General features: G+C 51.4%; 1 protein-coding gene across 5 annotated transcripts in view; it reads right to left on the reverse strand.

Moving 5' to 3' along the window:
* Positions 1 to 117: 117 nt before the first annotated feature.
* The window catches only part of RPS6KA2 (ribosomal protein S6 kinase A2), a 477,450-nt gene continuing 460,107 nt past the window's right edge, over positions 118 to 17,460 (reverse strand). For 2 of the 5 annotated variants that reach the window (XM_049905303.1, XM_049905313.1), the window contains 4 exons: positions 15,078 to 15,154; positions 10,362 to 10,479; positions 6,579 to 6,716; positions 120 to 4,443 (listed from right to left, as the gene is read on the reverse strand). In XM_049905303.1, coding sequence (XP_049761260.1) covers positions 4,318 to 4,443; positions 6,579 to 6,716; positions 10,362 to 10,479; positions 15,078 to 15,154 — 459 coding nt within the window. In that variant the 3' untranslated portion in view covers positions 120 to 4,317. Of the gene's footprint in view, positions 4,444 to 6,578; positions 6,717 to 10,361; positions 10,480 to 15,077; positions 15,155 to 17,460 lie in introns of all 5 variants that reach the window. The other 3 variants (XM_049905293.1, XM_049905278.1, XM_049905285.1) reach the window with 3 other exon arrangements.

The raw sequence follows: 17,460 nt of genomic DNA on the forward strand, positions 1-17,460 counted from the left end.
GTGTATGGTATGCGATGTGTGTGCTGAGTGGTGTGTGTATGTGGGGTGTGTGATGTGTGTGTGTGGTGTGTGAATGGTGTGCATGTGTGTTGTGTGTAGTGTGCATGTGGTGTGCATGTGGTGTGCACGTGGTTTACGTGTGTGGTGTACGTGTATGGTGTAGGTGTGCTGTGTTATGTGTGGTGTGTTGTATGTGTGTTACATGTGTATGTGTGTTACGGGTGTGTGTATCTCTTATTTGCTGACACACACTGGCCAGGAATTTACCAAATGGAAAGAAAAAATCAGGTTGGAGAGCAAAGACCCACAGCATAGACATGTTTTATTTTTGTATACAGAGCAGATGGCGTGCTCAGGCCGGGTGGCAGCGTACAGAGGGGGTCCTCGAGGACTGTCTCAGCAGCCCACCCTGTGGCTGCACTCCGCTATCAACAACACCACGGCCCGCTGTCTCCTGCCGGTGCCCTGGGCTGTCATCACATGTGCAAGAGGGCACACGCACACACACTTGGGGGCAGGACTGGGTGTCCCCACCCTCACCAGGAAGCTGCATCACAGCTCCAGGACCACGGCAGCCCTGAAACACGTCCGGGAACAGAGGACTACAGCTCACCTGCGCACTTGTTCATAACGTGATAGAAAGTCCAAAGGTTACTGTTATGCTAGAAAAATATTACACTTCATAAAACCCGGATTTATTCAAAAAACTCTATTCAGAAAGTCTGGAAAGCGTAATAAATATCTGTACAGCGCCACCCAGCACAAACACAACACAGAAAGCGCGGACACGACACCCGTCTGTAAACACAAATGCCAAGCTCGTAAACAAAGTGCTGAGTCACAGTGTCCAGGGACAAAGGCTTGCTGGCCACCGGTGACCACGTGCCCACAGTCCGTTGCTCTCCACTGGCCTGGCCGGAATTCCCGGCGGTCCCCTGACCACTGGGGAGTCGTCTTCTGGCTGCCCTCCTCACTCCGGACCTACACCGTCCTTTTCCACTCCAGAACTCTCATGACTCGTTGAAAGGTAAAGGGCGACAAAGCCGTGTCAGAAAGAGCGTGGACAGCAAATCAAACCTCATTATGTTGAGGGAACCGGTAAAGCCAGTGGCCCAAACCCGTGTGCAGCTTGAAGAATAACACCGTTTGATGAACAACACTGGCTAACATGAAGGACTCGTCTCACTTCAAAAGTCAAATGAGCTTCTACATGTCCACACACACAGTTAGTTTAAAACCACGCACAAATCTCACCCAAGGACAAGTGGAAGGAACCCTAACCCTCTGCAGGTGTTCTGATGTTGCGGGCCGAACCTGGCAAAGCCCCACACTGATGGGGTGAGTCAGCCATTCCCAGCAAAGAGCGGGGCTGTCGGGGGGTGGGGAAACCCTAGCACAGGGGCGGCAAGGGGGCACCGGGAGGGGGTAGGGCTCAGCTTATCCGTGACCAAATCTGTGGTTTTTATGACCCAGTGGGGACACGATGATACGTGCGTGTAGGAGGAGCTGTGTAAGTTTCTGTGCATTATAACGTTTGTGCAAATCCCTTGTACTGAGTGTGGAGCTGTGCGGGGTGAGGTGAAGGTGGCGACGACGCCTTCCATTTAGAGTCTGCTGCTTATGACGCACAGCCACTTGCCAGTTCACTGAATGTTTTTGAAAACTGACAGTATTCTATCCTCACATCTTTAGGCTGACTTTCTGCGGGAGGATTTCAAGTATCATCTTGCTCTGAAGGAGGAGGAGGAAATGGGAGGTATTTTACAGTCGTCCAAGTAGAGCTGGTTCAACAGACCAGAAGCAGCCGACGTTTCCCGGTGCACGGAGTTTGGTGCGTCCTAAGCCTTACGGCCCAATTGGAGTTCTTACCCTTCAGAAGGGAAGGGTCAGTCGTCTGCCCAACTAGAAGGGGGTGAGTGGTGTGATTTAACCTCACACAAAGGATCCACCAGGCCCCACTCTCTGAGGTGCGTTCTTTGATTTCTCTGAGAAATCAAAGTCTTCACCGGGACTCACTGCTTTGACAAAAACTCATGGGCAAACAGACCCAGGCCAAAGCCCTAGTCAGTGGGCTCGTACACGTGTCCCTGCCTGTCAGCAAACACCAGACACAGCGACTTTTGCTGATTTCTAGGACAGAACCTATGACATAAGGACAGTCTGGTTTTTCATAGGTTTCTACTGAGAAATGAAGTAATTCAGGGCGGGACAAACCTACAGTGGGTGGGGTCACTTTAGCCTTTGGGAAAAGCACTTCCTCCTGAGAAAACCTGAGCAGGCTCATGGGCTCTGTGGGGAACAGGTGCAGGAAACTAGGCCCCTCCTTTAATCTCTGTGGGTCTCTGAAGAAGAGCCTCACTGAACAAGGAAAGGTTCTTAACTAGGGTTATATTTTAAACTCAGGAAACAGTGACGCCAAGCTAAGCAGTTATTTTCCAGAATGTGGCGTTTTTCCCCTTGAGTTAGGTACTAGAGTGAATTGAAATGAAGGAAAAAAAAAACAACCTAATTGTCATTGAGCTTATTCTGACTCATGGTGACTCCGTGTGTGTCAGACCCCATGTGTGTCTGAGTAGAACTATGCTCTATAGGGTTCTCAGTGGCTGAGTTTTGGAAGTAGATCACCAGGCCTTTCTTCCAAGGCACGGCCGGGTGGCACCTCCGGGTGGCACCTCCAACCTTTTGGTTGGCAGCTGAGGGAGTTAACCCTTTGCACCACCCAGGGCTTCAGTGAATAATGAAAGGTTCTTAAACAGGTTTGTATTTTAAGGTCAGGAAACAATTAGACCAAGCTTGTTAAGCCAGCTTTTTTTTTTTGATTGGGACTAGAGTGATTGAGATGGAGAGGGCAGAGCAGCCATGAAAACCTGGCTCTGCGGTAGCAGGCACCTCGACTCCACTGCGGGGCAGGAGGAGCCAGTCCTCAGTGCTGGGAAGACACATCAGCCGGGACAACCGCTCAAGGAACACCCTCTTTTTCAGCCTGGCCAGGTGGGCTCTCCGGTTGGGCCCACGCTGGCGGGGTACCCACAGGGGTCCTGAGGAGGTTCAAGAACACGGGCACCCACTCTTCTCCAGCTGAGCCCTCCTGCTGGGCTTTCCTGGAGGCACACACAGCACGACTTCATTTAACAGGGTGAGCACAGCAGGGTGCACCTACGTCCCCTGTGCGCACAACACACCAAACAACACAGTAAGTAGCACTTAAGTTACCGGAACTGCAAAAGTCCATTTAAAAACAGAGCCATGCCACGGGAACAGCGAAGGCAGCACACGGCTTCTGCAAAGCACACTGGTACTGGCCACCCGCCCGCCCCTCCCCGTCCCAGCCCCGCTGCTCCTCTGGGGTGGGGGTCTGCTGTGCCCCTCCTGTCCCCCTCAGACTGGGCAAGGCACAGACTCAGCCACAGGACTCAAGGGAGGCAGCAAGCCCAGCGTTCAGTTTCCTGTAGACCAGAAAACGCAAGCAATCATGACTGACCCCTGCTCTGGGCAAGGCTGACAAAGGGTTTTCCTAAGCGGCCCTCTTAGAGCCCAGAGCTCTCGAAGGCCTTCAGTGACCACGGGGTGACTCACAGTGGGGGCCAGCTGCCCCTGCCCAGCAGCCCCTGGAGGGAAATGATGAAATGGGGGTGGCAGGCTGTCCTGGCTCCTTCCTGGGGTCCCTCTCTTGACCCCTGTGAAATGCGGACACTAAGGCAAAGGCCAGAGAGCCTGGTTCTTGGGGGGTTCTTCCCTCGACTGGAATTTGGGGCAGAAGGAAGGGGAACGCACAACCCCTCAGTAAAAACTGGAGGGCATGTGAGAACAACTCTTTGGATTGTTCTGGAATGGAACTGGACATCTCTATGTAGACGGAGTGGTGCCAACCCCACCATTCAGCCCGGGGGGAGTACCAGCATGGTCGCATCCAGCCCCTCCCAGGGAAGGTTCTAGAACAAGCTGGTGGGCCCTTTCCATAATCACCAGGATGCCAGTGTTGGAAGCTGACCAAATTACTGGCTGAATAACTGGAAAAAATCTCTCCATCCAAACGTGAGCATCCTAGGAGGACCTAAAGATCGTGGCAGCACCCTAAGGGGTGTGAGTGTGTGACCTGGGATGCGCACATTCGTTGGTGCTGCGTGGGATGAGGGAGGGGGTGGTTGGCAAGGTTGGCACAGTGAGGCCCTGGGGTCTCCAGGTCGGACCTCCCCAGGCTGAGGGGAAGGTGCACAGCGAAGGCGGCTCTGCCTCCATGTGGACTTGTCCCTGCAACGCGCATGGTGGCACCCTGTCCCGAGTCTGTGCCAAGACCACACGCTGGGGGAGCACCGGCTACAACCGTGTAGATGTCAGTCTCTTCATGCCGCGGCGCTGTGCCAAGCTGGACGAGAGCACCGGCTCCAGCCTGGGCGCCTGAGGTGTCCTGTTCAGAGCAAAGTAGGTGGCAGCCATGGCCCCCTGCAGAGCAAGAAGAGGGTGTGAGCTCTGAGCACAGCGAGCGCCCCAATGTGCGGCCAGAGGAGCTGCCCTTCGCCCCAGCCTCATGTCCCCTTGGGAAAGCGGGGACCCTCCCTCCAGGAGAGCCCGCTATGACTGCAGTGACACCTACAGTGTGCTGGGGGAAGTGGGGAGCTGCCCTCCAGGAGAGCCCGCTATGACCGCAGTGACACGTGCAGTGTGCTGGGGTAAGCGGGGAGCCGCCCTCCAGGAGAGCCCGCTATGACCACAGTGACACGTGCAGTGTGCTGGGGGAAGTGGGGAGCCGCCCTCCAGGAGAGCCCGCTATGACTGCAGTGACTCCTACAGTGTGCTGGGGGAAGTGGGGAGCTGCCCTCCAGGAGAGCCCGCTATGACCGCAGTGACACGTGTAGTGTGCTGGGGGAAGTGGGGAGCTGCCCTCCAGGAGAGCCCGCTATGACCGCAGTGACACGTACAGTGTGCTGGGGGAAGTGGGGAGCCGCCCTCCAGGAGAGCCCGCTATGACCACAGTGACACGTGCAGTGCCTGGGGGAAGTGGGGAGCCGCCCTCCAGGAGAGCCTGCTATAACCACAGTGACACCTACAGTGTGCTGGGGTAAGCGGGGAGCCGCCCTCCAGGAGAGCCCGCTATGACCACAGTGACACGTGCGGTGTGCTGGGGGAAGTGGGGAGCCGCCCTCCAGGAGAGCCCACTATGACCGCAGTGACACGTACAGTGCCTGGGGGAAGTGGGGAGCCGCCCTCCAGGAGAGCCCGCTATGACCACAGTGACACGTGCAGTGTGCTGGGGTAAGCGGGGAGCCGCCCTCCAGGAGAGCCCGCTATGACCGCAGCGACACGTGCAGTGCCTGGGGGCAGAGGCCAGCACACTGAGGCCCCGCGTGGGTAACGTGATTTCATCATCTCATCATGGTGACCATCCACCACACCACACCACACCACGTTAACTTCATACTTCATTGTGCTGTAAGTTGGGGATATGTTTTTAAAACTGACACAGAGCTCAGGAGATCACACCACATGGTCCCCTGTGCCGTGACAGCTGGGCCAGGCCTGCTCTTGGGGGTTGACTGGACCCATAGAGCCAGTCAGGAGCCCTCGGAGCCAATGCCAGGGCAGTGTCCACCCTGATAGTTGCCACTTTTGAGTAGTTTGGACTGACTTGGATAACTAACTGGGTTTGTCCTAGAGTAGCTCTATGTCTTTGGGAAGGATTTGGAAGTGACCACTCCTGGCTGGATAACTGGGGGTAACTTGAGCTCTGGATGGCCAGGGACAGTTCTCCCCAGATACAGGGTTACCCAAAAGAGGAATGCTGCCTTCAAAGTCAGTCACTTGGGAGATGACAGTTTTAACATGGTTTGTGTCATTTATCTGAGGATTGGACCAGTGGGTCACAGGCTCCCACATCCCTTCAGGATGAAGTTTAAAAAAAAACTTCAGGATGTAGTTACAGGTGCCAAAAAAATATTTACTGTCTGACCCTTTATAGAAAAATTTTGCAGACCTGTGGTCTAGATCTGAGGGCGCTGGAGCGTACCTAGGGTATTGCACCGGCACTGGGCCCTTGAAACCAGTGAGCAGGTTCTGTTAACCCAGCACAGTCCGATGACCCTCCTCAAGCACAGTGACGTGTTAATAAAAGATTAACAAGCTCGATGTGTATTTCTGAGCTGATGTTACGGTAAAGTTATCTAAAAGAAGGGAGTCATCTGCTTGGCAGGGGCGCAATTTTAGTGTTTCCTAAAGGCGCCATTTTCTGTAGATAAGTAAGGCCACTGGCCTTATCTAGAAACTGCTCAGTGGCACCACGCGCCCAGGCAGTGCAATACCTGCCATACTCTAGTTACCTTTGCCTGCCTCTGCCCTTTCTCTCTCCTCTTTCTATCTTTCTCACACACACAATGAAGCTGCTAAACAATGTTGACAGAACTTATTACTCAGATGTGAGTTTTGTGTGGAAATGTGTGAGTGACAAAATGTATAAAAACAGATAAATGAATATTTGGGCCCATTCTTGGCTACCTTCCTGCATATTATTATTTCTGTAGACTAACTGAGAGGTGTCAAGATCACCGCTCCTGCCATCTTAGTCTCACGGCCCCCGTCGGTACCTTCACTAGGTGGACGTCTTGTCTGCTGAGCTGGTTTTGGGACAAGTATTCTCTGTTCACAATCCATGGATGCTTTAGGACTTGAACCACCGTCAGGCGCTGGTGAGGGTCCACGTGGAGCATCTTGGATACGACATCCTGTTGGGAGAGCCGAAAAGAGGAGAGGAGAGGAAGGAGACGCAATGGGTCACTGGGTCGATAGACTCCTGGCAAAACTCCTCTCTCCTGAGGGCAAACCTAACCATCGTTCTGAACGTGGGTCTTTGCATTTTTGGGCCAATGGTTTTTTTTGTTTTTTTTTAAATAACTTTTATCGTGCTTTAAGTGAAAGTTTACAAGTCAAGTCAGTCTCTCAGAGAAAAACTTACATACACCTTGCTACATACTCCCGGTTACTCTCCCCCAATGAGACAGCCCGCTCTCTCCCTCCACTCTCTCTTTTCGTGTCCGTTTCACCAGCTTCTAACCCCCTCCACCCTCTCATCTCCCCTCCAGGCAGGAGATGCCAACATAGTCTCAAGTGTCCACCTGATCCAAGAAGCTCACCCCTCCCCTCCAACCCACTGTCCAGTCCAATCCCTGTCTGAAGAGTTGGCCCCCAGAATGGTTCCTGTCTTGGGCCAACAGAAGGTCTGGGGGCCATGACCACCGGGGTCCTTCTAGTCTCAGTCAGACCATGAAGTCTGGTCTTTTTATGAGAATTTGGGTTCTGCATCCCACTGCTCTCTTGTTCCCTCAGGGGTTCTCTGTTGTGTTCCCTGTCAGGTCAGTCATTGGTTGTAGCCAGGCACCATCTAGTTCTTCTGGTCTCAGGATGATGTAGTTTCTGGTTCATGTGGCCCTTTCTGTCTCTTGGCCTCGTAATTACCTTGTGTCCTCAGTGTTCTTCATTTTCCTTTGATCCAGGTGGTCTGAGACCAATTGATGCATCTTAGATGGCTGCTTGCTAGTGTTTAAGACCCCAGAGGGCCAATGGGTTTTAAGTGTTAACTATCACCAACTTAGGATTTCGCCTCAGTCTTTCTTATATTTTATAAAAGATTTTAAGTCTAAAGAGAAATCAAATGTGGAAATGCCAAACGATGCGTGTTGACTACTAAGACGCTGTTTTAGTAAAAATGATATTCTTTCCAAGTTCATGGCCTCTAGGTATAAAGAATATCCACAGATACAAACCAGTTCACAATGATGTAATTACATTTTTATCATGACAATTCACAAATATTTACTACTAACCACAGAGTCCATAACCTGTAGTCAATACATATACGGTGAAACCTGGGAGAGCTGGAATCCCATGGGACTGCCTTGTTTTTCTGGGTCTTGCAAGGTTTCCGCCTTTGACAGGGTGCAGTCTTAACACTTTTCTATCACTCACTTTAGTGGAAGATATTGGTGTTTTCCTTCTCTGACAGGTTGCTGTGATACACAGGTTCTGGCTTTCATTACTTTTACTGTATCCGTAAACTCATATTCAATAAAGGCAATTTTTTTACTTAATTGTAAAATAGTAACAAAAATTCCTAACGTTCACTTAATTATAGCACTCTACTTTAGCGATTTACATTTGTATTGTTCTTCAAGGCAGTGTCTTGACACCCCTGTTACGTCTTCTCTTACTAATAACCACCTCTGAGGTAGAGGCTAATGTTATTTCCCCCATTTTGCAGATGGAGAAGTCGGAGTCTATAGTGATTCATCGCTGGCCCAAGGAAGACTCAAGACGAGAATCCATGTTCTGCCTACTGACCCACCCTCCTTCCTTTAGTATCCTCGCTCCATTTAGGAATGAAATGGAATGAATTAGGGTGTGTACATTACATGAAGTTGAACTACTCAACTGAATTTCTGGTCATAAAGCAGAACGTGGAAATGCTATATACTATAACAATGTCATTCTTCTGTAGAGAAACCCAATGCCTTTTACTATCTGATAACATTAATTTTGGTAACTTCTTGAAACAAATATCTCCTGGAAGTATTACTGTTCCCATCTTCAGGTGTAGAAAGGAAAGCAAGAACTTTCTTGACCTCCTCAAGATCTCACAGTCAGTCACATTAAGAAATACGTTTTTATACAGTAAATGCAGGATGCTGATAAAAGCACTCATCAACAGGCATTGCCTAGATTTGGAGGGCTGGGGTCTGGCTCTATGATGTGCTCAGGAGGGAACAGGCCCAGGGGAAGTTAGGGAGGGGAATGCGTGGATGTGGCAGGGACAAGGGTGACGGGACAAGAAGAAGTCGGTGTGTGAACTGGGAGGCACTGACCCCTCTGCCCACCACGATGACCTGCATAATACACCCTTACATTGGACCTTCCTCTTCTTTGATACCTTCTCCCTGCTCCTCCACTCCCTGCTTCCTGGGATCACCCTCCAGCTAGACCACTAGTATTCAGGTCCTCGTTTCAGGCTCTGCTTTGAGAACTCTAACTCAGACAGCTCCTATCCTCGTTCTGAGACAGAGTGTGTGGAAGGAAGTGCTTGGTGTACCTGCCATAATACTCCCCATCTCTTCCACCATCACCTCTGTCACCACCTCCACCATCACCTCTGCCACCACCTCCACCATCACTTCTGCCACCACCACCACCATCACCCTTGCCATTATCTGCACCATCTCCTGTATCACCTGTGTTGCCACCTCTGTCATCACTCCTTGTCATCTCCTATACTATCACTTCCACCATCCCCTTCATCGTTACTTCCACCATCACCTCTGCCTTCAACTCTACCATACCTTCACCATCACTTCTGTCTTCAGCTCCGCCATCACCTTCACCATCACCCCTGCCTCCAATTCCACCATCACCTCTCCCTTCAGCTCTGCCATCACCTTCACCACCACCTTTACTGTCACCCCCTGCCATCTCCTGTATCATCATCTCCACCATCACCTCCACCATCAGCTCCCCCACCAACATTGGACAAGGTCACACAGCAATGGTGAAGTTGGAATCAGGACCCCAGATCTTCTGACTCCTTTTCCAGCAACACAGAAAACAGACTGTTGGTGATGTTTCTTCTAGTACCTGGGATTATCACTTATTATTTGATTAGAGAAGAATTTGATGATGCTGACTAAAAAGACCAAGAGTCTGATGGTCAGAAGAAATGAGGCAGGTCATAAATGGTGTGGAGCAGCCAAGAAGCCCAGATGCAAAGGACCTTATAACAGCAGACATGCACCTCTGTGGTGGGGGTCTGCTTGGTCTGTCTGCGACACCAGGACCACCATTCGGTAACACCACTTGGACCGTCTGCGACACCAGGACCATCATTCTGTAACACTGCTCGGACCATCTGCGACACCAGGACCACCATTCTGTAACACCACTTGGTCCATCTGCAACACCAGGACCATCATTCTGTAACACCGCTTGGACCATCTGCGACACCAGGACCATCATTCCATAACACCGCTCAGTCCATCTGCAACACCAGGACCATCATTCTGTACCACTGCTCAGTCTGTCTGTGACACCAGGACCATCGTTCTGTAACACCACTTGGTCCATCTGTGACACCAGGACCATTATTCTGTAACCCCACTCAGTCCGTCTGTGACACAAGGACCATCGTTCTGTAACATCACTAGGACCTTAGGAAATGTGAAAGTTGTAAAACAGTTTTCCAAATAAAATTTTTTAGCTGACAACTTTAAAAATACATAAGGGTGAAGTATCTATGTCACTTATAGGAAAGGAAGTCTCCCAGCTTCCTCCTGAGTACAATGGCCGTCACAGAATCTCCACACCTGAAAAGTGAGAAAGTTGCTCACCTTTGCTGCATCAGATATAGAGTCCCAGTTCCCTCCGGAGAGGGCATACTTCCCACTGCCAATCCTCGCCAAAATCTCCTCAGGGGTATCATCTGGCCCATTTGCAAAAGGGGTAAATCTGTGTAACGAAAAAATGTACAGTAATGAGCTTCCATTTTATACAGTGACATTTATAACTTGATAGTGCTGCTTTCTTGTTCAAAAGAATAGCTAGCTTCTTTCCTGTTATATTCCAAATCCAATGCCTGAAGATTCACGGTACGGGATAATGTACTTCCTAAAGCTAGATCCGTTTTCCTTACCTGGGCAAAGATAGCGGTTGATAGGGCAAGTGAAGAAAGCTCTGTGGAGCCAATGGATCAGCCTTTGCTGGACCATTTCTGGTTTCCCTGGTGATAGTGTGGCATAGTGGATGAAAGCCTGGGATTTGACATCTGAGAAACCCATGTTCGAGCCTCAGGGCTCTGTTACTCTGGGTTCTTTAACAAATTGATTTTTTGAGCCTCAATTGCAAAATGGGTAGAAAAATATACTCACAGGACTCTATGAAGGTTATGCAGATGAAGACATACACAATGCTTGGTACAGTACTTGCCATATTGCCAGTGCTTAATAGATGTCATTCCTTCTGCCTCAATAGAAACCAGGGATGTCAATATATGCTTTCCTAGAGAAAGTACAATCAGAATGCTCCTTAGAAGCAAGGATGGTGAGATTATGTCTCACATGCTTTGGACATGTTATCAGGTGGGATCAGTCCCTGGAGAAGGACATCATGCTTGGCAAAGTAGAGGAACAGTGAAGAAGAGGAAGACCCTCAACAAGATGGACTGACACAGTGGCTCCAACAATGGACTGAGCAGTGACAACGATTGTGAAGATGGCACAGGACCAGGCAGTGTTTCGTTCTGTTGTACACAGGGTTGCTATGAGTTGAAACCAACTCAGTGGCACCTAACAACAACGACAGAGAAGGAATGACATGTGATTCTCAGCACTTCCTTTAGTGGCAAAGTCTGTGATCCTAGTGTTGGGTGTAAATACTTTGAGTATCAGAAGACCACAAGTAATCTAAGAGCGTGGGACCAGGGAGACGCTGTAATCCTTCCTTTGCCGTGGCAGTTCTCAGACACCACCCAGGTTCACAAGCTACTGTCCTTGAACTGTTGACACTCACGACTGATTCTCATGAAATCCTTCATTAAGGCCACGTGAGAAGCAGGCCATTCTCATGAATTTTCATGCCCATCTGCTGTAGCAAACACGATTGGATGGTCTAGGATCCTTGTTTACCTCTCTCAAGTATCTGATAAACACAAAACCATTGGGGACCAGTGGGTCTCTGAAGATGGCAGCCCTTCATGGCTGGAAGGAACCTTAAGTGCCATGCAGTGTCCTCTTCTCACTCAAAATGTGAGGGAAGTAAGGTTGGTGTAGGTGCAGGGATTAACCCACGATCCAGAGCTAGTGAATGGTGGAGCTAAAACTTTCTAGTTTTAGATGTCTAATGTCAGATCCAATCCTCTTTCTGAACACCACTGTTAGGGTCTGAATTGTTTCCCCCAAATGATATTCAAGTCCCAGCCCCTGTACCTTTGAATATGACCGTGTTCGGAAACAGGACCTTTGAAGATGCTATCAGTTATACTAAGATGAGACCACACTGGAATTATGGTGGGTCCTAATCCAATCTGAATAGTGTCCTCATAAAAGAGAAAAGACAGACGCAGAGGGAAGATGGCCACATGATGACAAAGGCAGAGACTGGAGTAATGTAGTTACAAGCCGAGGAACACCTGGAGCTACCAGGAGCTGCTGAGACAAAAAAGGCTCTTCCCCTAGAGCCTTCAGAGACAGCATGACCCTCCTGACACCCGGAGTTCAGACTCCCAGCCTCCAGAGCTGTGAAAGAATAAATTTCTGTGGTTTGAAGCCACTCGTTCTGTGGTGCTTTGTCACAGTGGCCCCAGGACACTAGTACAGCCACGTTAACTTCTCACCACAAATGGGTACATAAACATCTAACTGCCACAAAAGCCAATTACAGAGCCATTAAATGACTGCATTTTCAAAATCACTGTTTGACCCCAAAGCATTACGGATACTTCCAGACTTAAGACGATGTGTCTAAGGAACAGAGACTGCCACTGTTCAGAGAATGGCATGAGCAGTGTAGAAGTGCGGACCACGCCGTCACCAGGTGTGGACATTTTGCTTATGTGCTCAATCTTTTGGCTCCAGTTCTCTAATCATGGGGCTAAGTTTCTTTATCCTTGTTCTCTAGTTGTCCTGAAGGGGACTAAGGAGGTTTGAAAGAATTTGCTCCATATCGGTGAGTGACTGTGTATGCGTGGTTATTTGCCAACACTAGTACACCAGGCTGAGGCAATGCGAGGAAAACCCCTGGGGCAGCCAATGAGATCCATGCAGAGGCTGCCGACGGAACCCCCAGTGGACAGCCCATTACCCGGCCAGCGTGGTGTATAAACTGGTGAGGCCTCAGTGGACAGCCCATTACCCGGCCAGCATGGTGTATAAACTGGTGGAGCCCCCAGTGGACAGCCCATTACCCAGCCAGTGTGGTGTATAAACTGGTGGAGCCCCAGCGGACAGCCCATTACCCGGCCAGCGTGGTGTATAAACTGGTGGACCCTTAGCGGACAGCCCATTACCCGGCCAGCGTGGTGTATAAACTGGTGGAGCCCCTATTTGACAGCCCATTACCCAGCCAGCGTGGTGTATAAACTGGTGGAGCCCCCAGTGGACAGCCCATTACCCAGCCAGCGTGGTGTATAAACTGGTGGAGCCCCCAGTGGACAGCCCATTACCCAGCCAGCGTGGTGTATAAACTGGTGGAGCCCCCAGTGGACAGCCCATTACCCGGCCAGCATGGTGTATAAACTGGTGGAGCCCCAGAGGACAGCCCGTTACCCAGCCAGCGTGGTGTATAAACTGGTGGAGCCCCAGCGGACAGCCCATTACCCAGCCAGCGTGGTGTATAAACTGGTGGAGCCCCAGCGGACAGCCCATTACCCAGCCAGCGTGGTGTATAAACTGGTGGAGCCCCAGCGGACAGCCCATTACCCGGCCAGCGTGGTGTATAAACTGGTGGAGCCCCAGCGGACAGCCCATTACCCGGCCAGCGTGGTGTATAAACTGGTGGAGCCCCAGCGGACAGCCCATTACCCAGCCAGCATGGTGTATAAACTGGTGGAGCCCCAGCGGACAGCCCATTACCCAGCCAGCGTGGTGTATAAACTGGTGGAGCCCCAGCGGACAGCCCATTACCCGGCCAGCATGGTGTATAAACTGGTGGAGCCCCAGAGGACAGCCCGTTACCCAGCCAGCGTGGTGTATAAACTGGTGGAGCCCCAGCGGACAGCCCATTACCCGGCCAGCATGGTGTATAAACTGGTGGAGCCCCAGCGGACAGCCCATTACCCGGCCAGCGTGGTGTATAAACTGGTGGAGCCCCAGAGGACAGCCCGTTACCCAGCCAGCGTGGTGTATAAACTGGTGGAGCCCCAGCGGACAGCCCGTTACCCAGCCAACACGGTGTATAAACTGGTGGAGCCCCAGCGGACAGCCCGTTACCCAGCCAACACGGTGTATAAACTGGTGGAGCCTCAGCGGACAGCCCATTACCCAGCCAGCGTGGTGTATAAACTGGTGGAGCCCCAGCGGACAGCCCATTACCCAGCCAGCATGGTGTATAAACTGGTGGAGCCCCAGAGGACAGCCCGTTACCCAGCCAGCGTGGTGTATAAACTGGTGGAGCCCCAGCGGACAGCCCATTACCCGGCCAGCATGGTGTATAAACTGGTGGAGCCCCAGCGGACAGCCCATTACCCGGCCAGCGTGGTGTATAAACTGGTGGAGCCCCAGAGGACAGCCCGTTACCCAGCCAGCGTGGTGTATAAACTGGTGGAGCCCCAGCGGACAGCCCGTTACCCAGCCAACACGGTGTATAAACTGGTGGAGCCCCAGCGGACAGCCCGTTACCCAGCCAACACGGTGTATAAACTGGTGGAGCCTCAGCGGACAGCCCATTACCCAGCCAGCGTGGTGTATAAACTGGTGGAGCCCCAGCGGACAGCCCATTACCCAGCCAGCGTGGTGTATAAACTGGTGGAGCCCCAGCGGACAGCCCATTACCCAGCCAGCATGGTGTATAAACTGGTGGAGCCCCAGCGGACAGCCCATTACCCAGCCAGCGTGGTGTATAAACTGGTGGAGCCCCAGCGGACAGCCCATTACCCAGCCAACACGGTGTATAAACTGGTGGAGCCCCAGCGGACAGCCCATTACCCGGCCAGCGTGGTGTATAAACTGGTGGAGCCTCAGTGGACAGCCCGTTACCCGGCCAGCGTGGTGTATAAACTGGTGGAGCCTCAGTGGACAGCCCATTACCCAGCCAGCGTGGTGTATAAACTGGTGGAGCCCCAGAGGACAGCCCATTACCCAGCCAGCGTGGTGTATAAACTGGTGGAGCCCCAGCGGACAGCCCATTACCCGGCCAGCGTGGTGTATAAACTGGTGGACCCTCAGCAGACAGCCCATTACCCGGCCAGCGTGGTGTATAAACTGGTGGAGCCCCAGCGGACAGCCCATTACCCGGCCAGCGTGGTGTATAAACTGGTGGACCCTCAGCAGACAGCCCATTACCCAGCCAGCGTGGTGTATAAACTGGTGGAGCCCCAGAGGACAGCCCATTACCCGGCCAGCATGGTGTACAACAGGATCCCCAGACTCCACACATCGCATGCTGCATCATAGCCTTGCCGTTTTAGGACCTAGAAAGGAGAAACAAAAGACGAGTAAGTCCTCTCCTAAGAGAATTCCCGCTGAGGACTCGTTCTTCCAGTGGCAACACAGACAGGGCGGGTGGGGCGGAGAGGCAGGCAGAGCTGTGACTCCAAAGAGGCTGCTCTATCAGCCAAGGGACCACACCAGGCCCCCTAAGACTCACGGGCATGAGGGGCAGAGCCCCTGCTGGGGACATGCCAGATGAAGGGCATGGTGGCACTTTAGCCTCTACGGCAGAAAACCTTTAACTTGTCACAGGCTTACGTACTTTCCCAGAGGACAACCCCACGATGGTTTTCTAGTTTACTAACCACAAGATGAGGTGCCTGGGTGACATAAGCTGTTTGCACTGGGCTACTAGCCTACAGGCTGGTGGTTTGAACTCATCCAACAATGCCACGGAAAAAAAGCCTGGTGATCTGCTTCCAAAGGTCAAAGCCAAGAAACCCTATTGGGCATTTCTACTCTACATACATGGGGTTGTCATGACTCAGAATCAACTAGAAATCAATTTTTTTTTTAAAACTGGTATAGGGAAAGTGGCAAAGATGCTCATGGATTACTGTGGATGGCTGATTCCACGTTATTTGTGGAGCCAGGAGAGCAAGGATCCCACCTCATGCATCTCTGCGCCACTGACTCTCAGCACAGTGCTGCAATATGGCCAGCGTTCAGCAAACACGCGTCGAGTGCATCAAATGTTTGTTGTCAACTGTGGCTCCACAGCCCACTGGCCAAGTGATCTTCCGAAGCCACTTGAACTCACTGAGTCTCTCTGTGTGTTTTAATCTGTGAAACGTAGCTGACAGTACCTATCCTGTCCACCTCATACGGGCTATGAGGATAAAACTAAAAAACACCAGTAAACCGTTTGCTGGATGGTCCAGTAACACAACAAAGGCAGGCACTGCCTAAGCACTACGGTCAGTATTAATATGGAGCAAGTGAGGCATTAATGGAGGCTTGTTGTTGTTAGGTGCCACTGAGGCTACTCAGACTCATGGGGACCTTATATGACAGCATACAACTGTCCCATAGGGTTTCCTAGGCTGTAATCTTCATGGGAGCAGATCTCCAAGTCTTTCCTCCTGAGGAGCCGCTGGGTGGGTTTGAACCTCGGACCTTTGGTTAGCATCCCAGCGCTTAACCATTGTGCCACCAAGGCTCCTTAATGGAAGCTTATAACCAGGTTATTTTCCAAGGGCCCCTGGGTGGCTCTTCCTAAGTGGCCCTCTGCTATCCTAATGACGGCCTCACAACACACCCCAGCGTCGCGTGTCCGTTCATGCCTCACAGGGCACGTCCAGGGACCCCCATTGTGGACTGTGGCTTTGGGCTACCTCCCAGACAGCTCCAAGCTGGACCACTAGATACCAGCCAGGCCTTTCACTTGGCCTTTCACTTTCGCACAGAAGCAGCGCGCCTCTCCTGACTGTGCCATTTTATCAGCTACCAGGAGGATCCATGCAGAGTCTAACATTCACTTTCGTTCCCAACACCCCCACCCCACTAGTGACTTCCACCTCGATCATCCCATTCTTCTTCCTACCACAGAAGCAAGACACGAGGCTTATCTTCATAAACATGTTGTCATCGATTGAATTATGTCCGCCAAAAATGTGTGTATCACTTTGGCTGGGCCGTGATTCCTGGTATTGCGTGATTTTCCTGTATGTTGTAAATCCTCCCTCTATCTGGTTAATGAGGATGGATAGGCGGCAGTTGTGTTAGTGAGGCAGGACTCGATCTACAAGATTGGATTGTGTCTTGAGGCAATCTCTTGAGATACAAAAGGAAAAAGCAAGCAGAGAGACAGGGGGACCTCATACCACCAAGAAGGAAGCGCCAGGAGCAGAGGGTGTCCTTTGGACCTGGGGTTCCTGTGCAGAGAAGCTCCTAGTCCAGGGGAAGATTAATGAGAAGGCCAACGGAAAGAGAAAGCCTTCTCCTGGAGCTGACGCCCTAAATTTGTACTTTTAGCCTACTTTACCGTGAGAAAATAAACTTCTTTGTCAAAGCCATCCACTCGTGGTGTTTGTTATAGCAACACTAGGTGACTAACACACACATCAGTGAGCTTGGAGAGTAAGGGAAATTATCCCAGGGCATTGGAAAAGGGGGCGCCTACAGTGTGCCTCCTGCTGAGAGTCTCTCTGAGGGGGCCTTTGGGATTACGGAGAGCTTTTGTTTGCAAATCATGGTGGAGCTCTAGTATTATTCCACTTGATCCTGCTAGCTTGTATGTGCCCTGGAAAGCCATGGGGAGCAAGAGCTACAATACAATGATATAAGA

This window comes from Elephas maximus, chromosome 1 (genome assembly GCF_024166365.1).
Source record: "Elephas maximus indicus isolate mEleMax1 chromosome 1, mEleMax1 primary haplotype, whole genome shotgun sequence".
NCBI lineage: Eukaryota > Metazoa > Chordata > Mammalia > Proboscidea > Elephantidae > Elephas > Elephas maximus.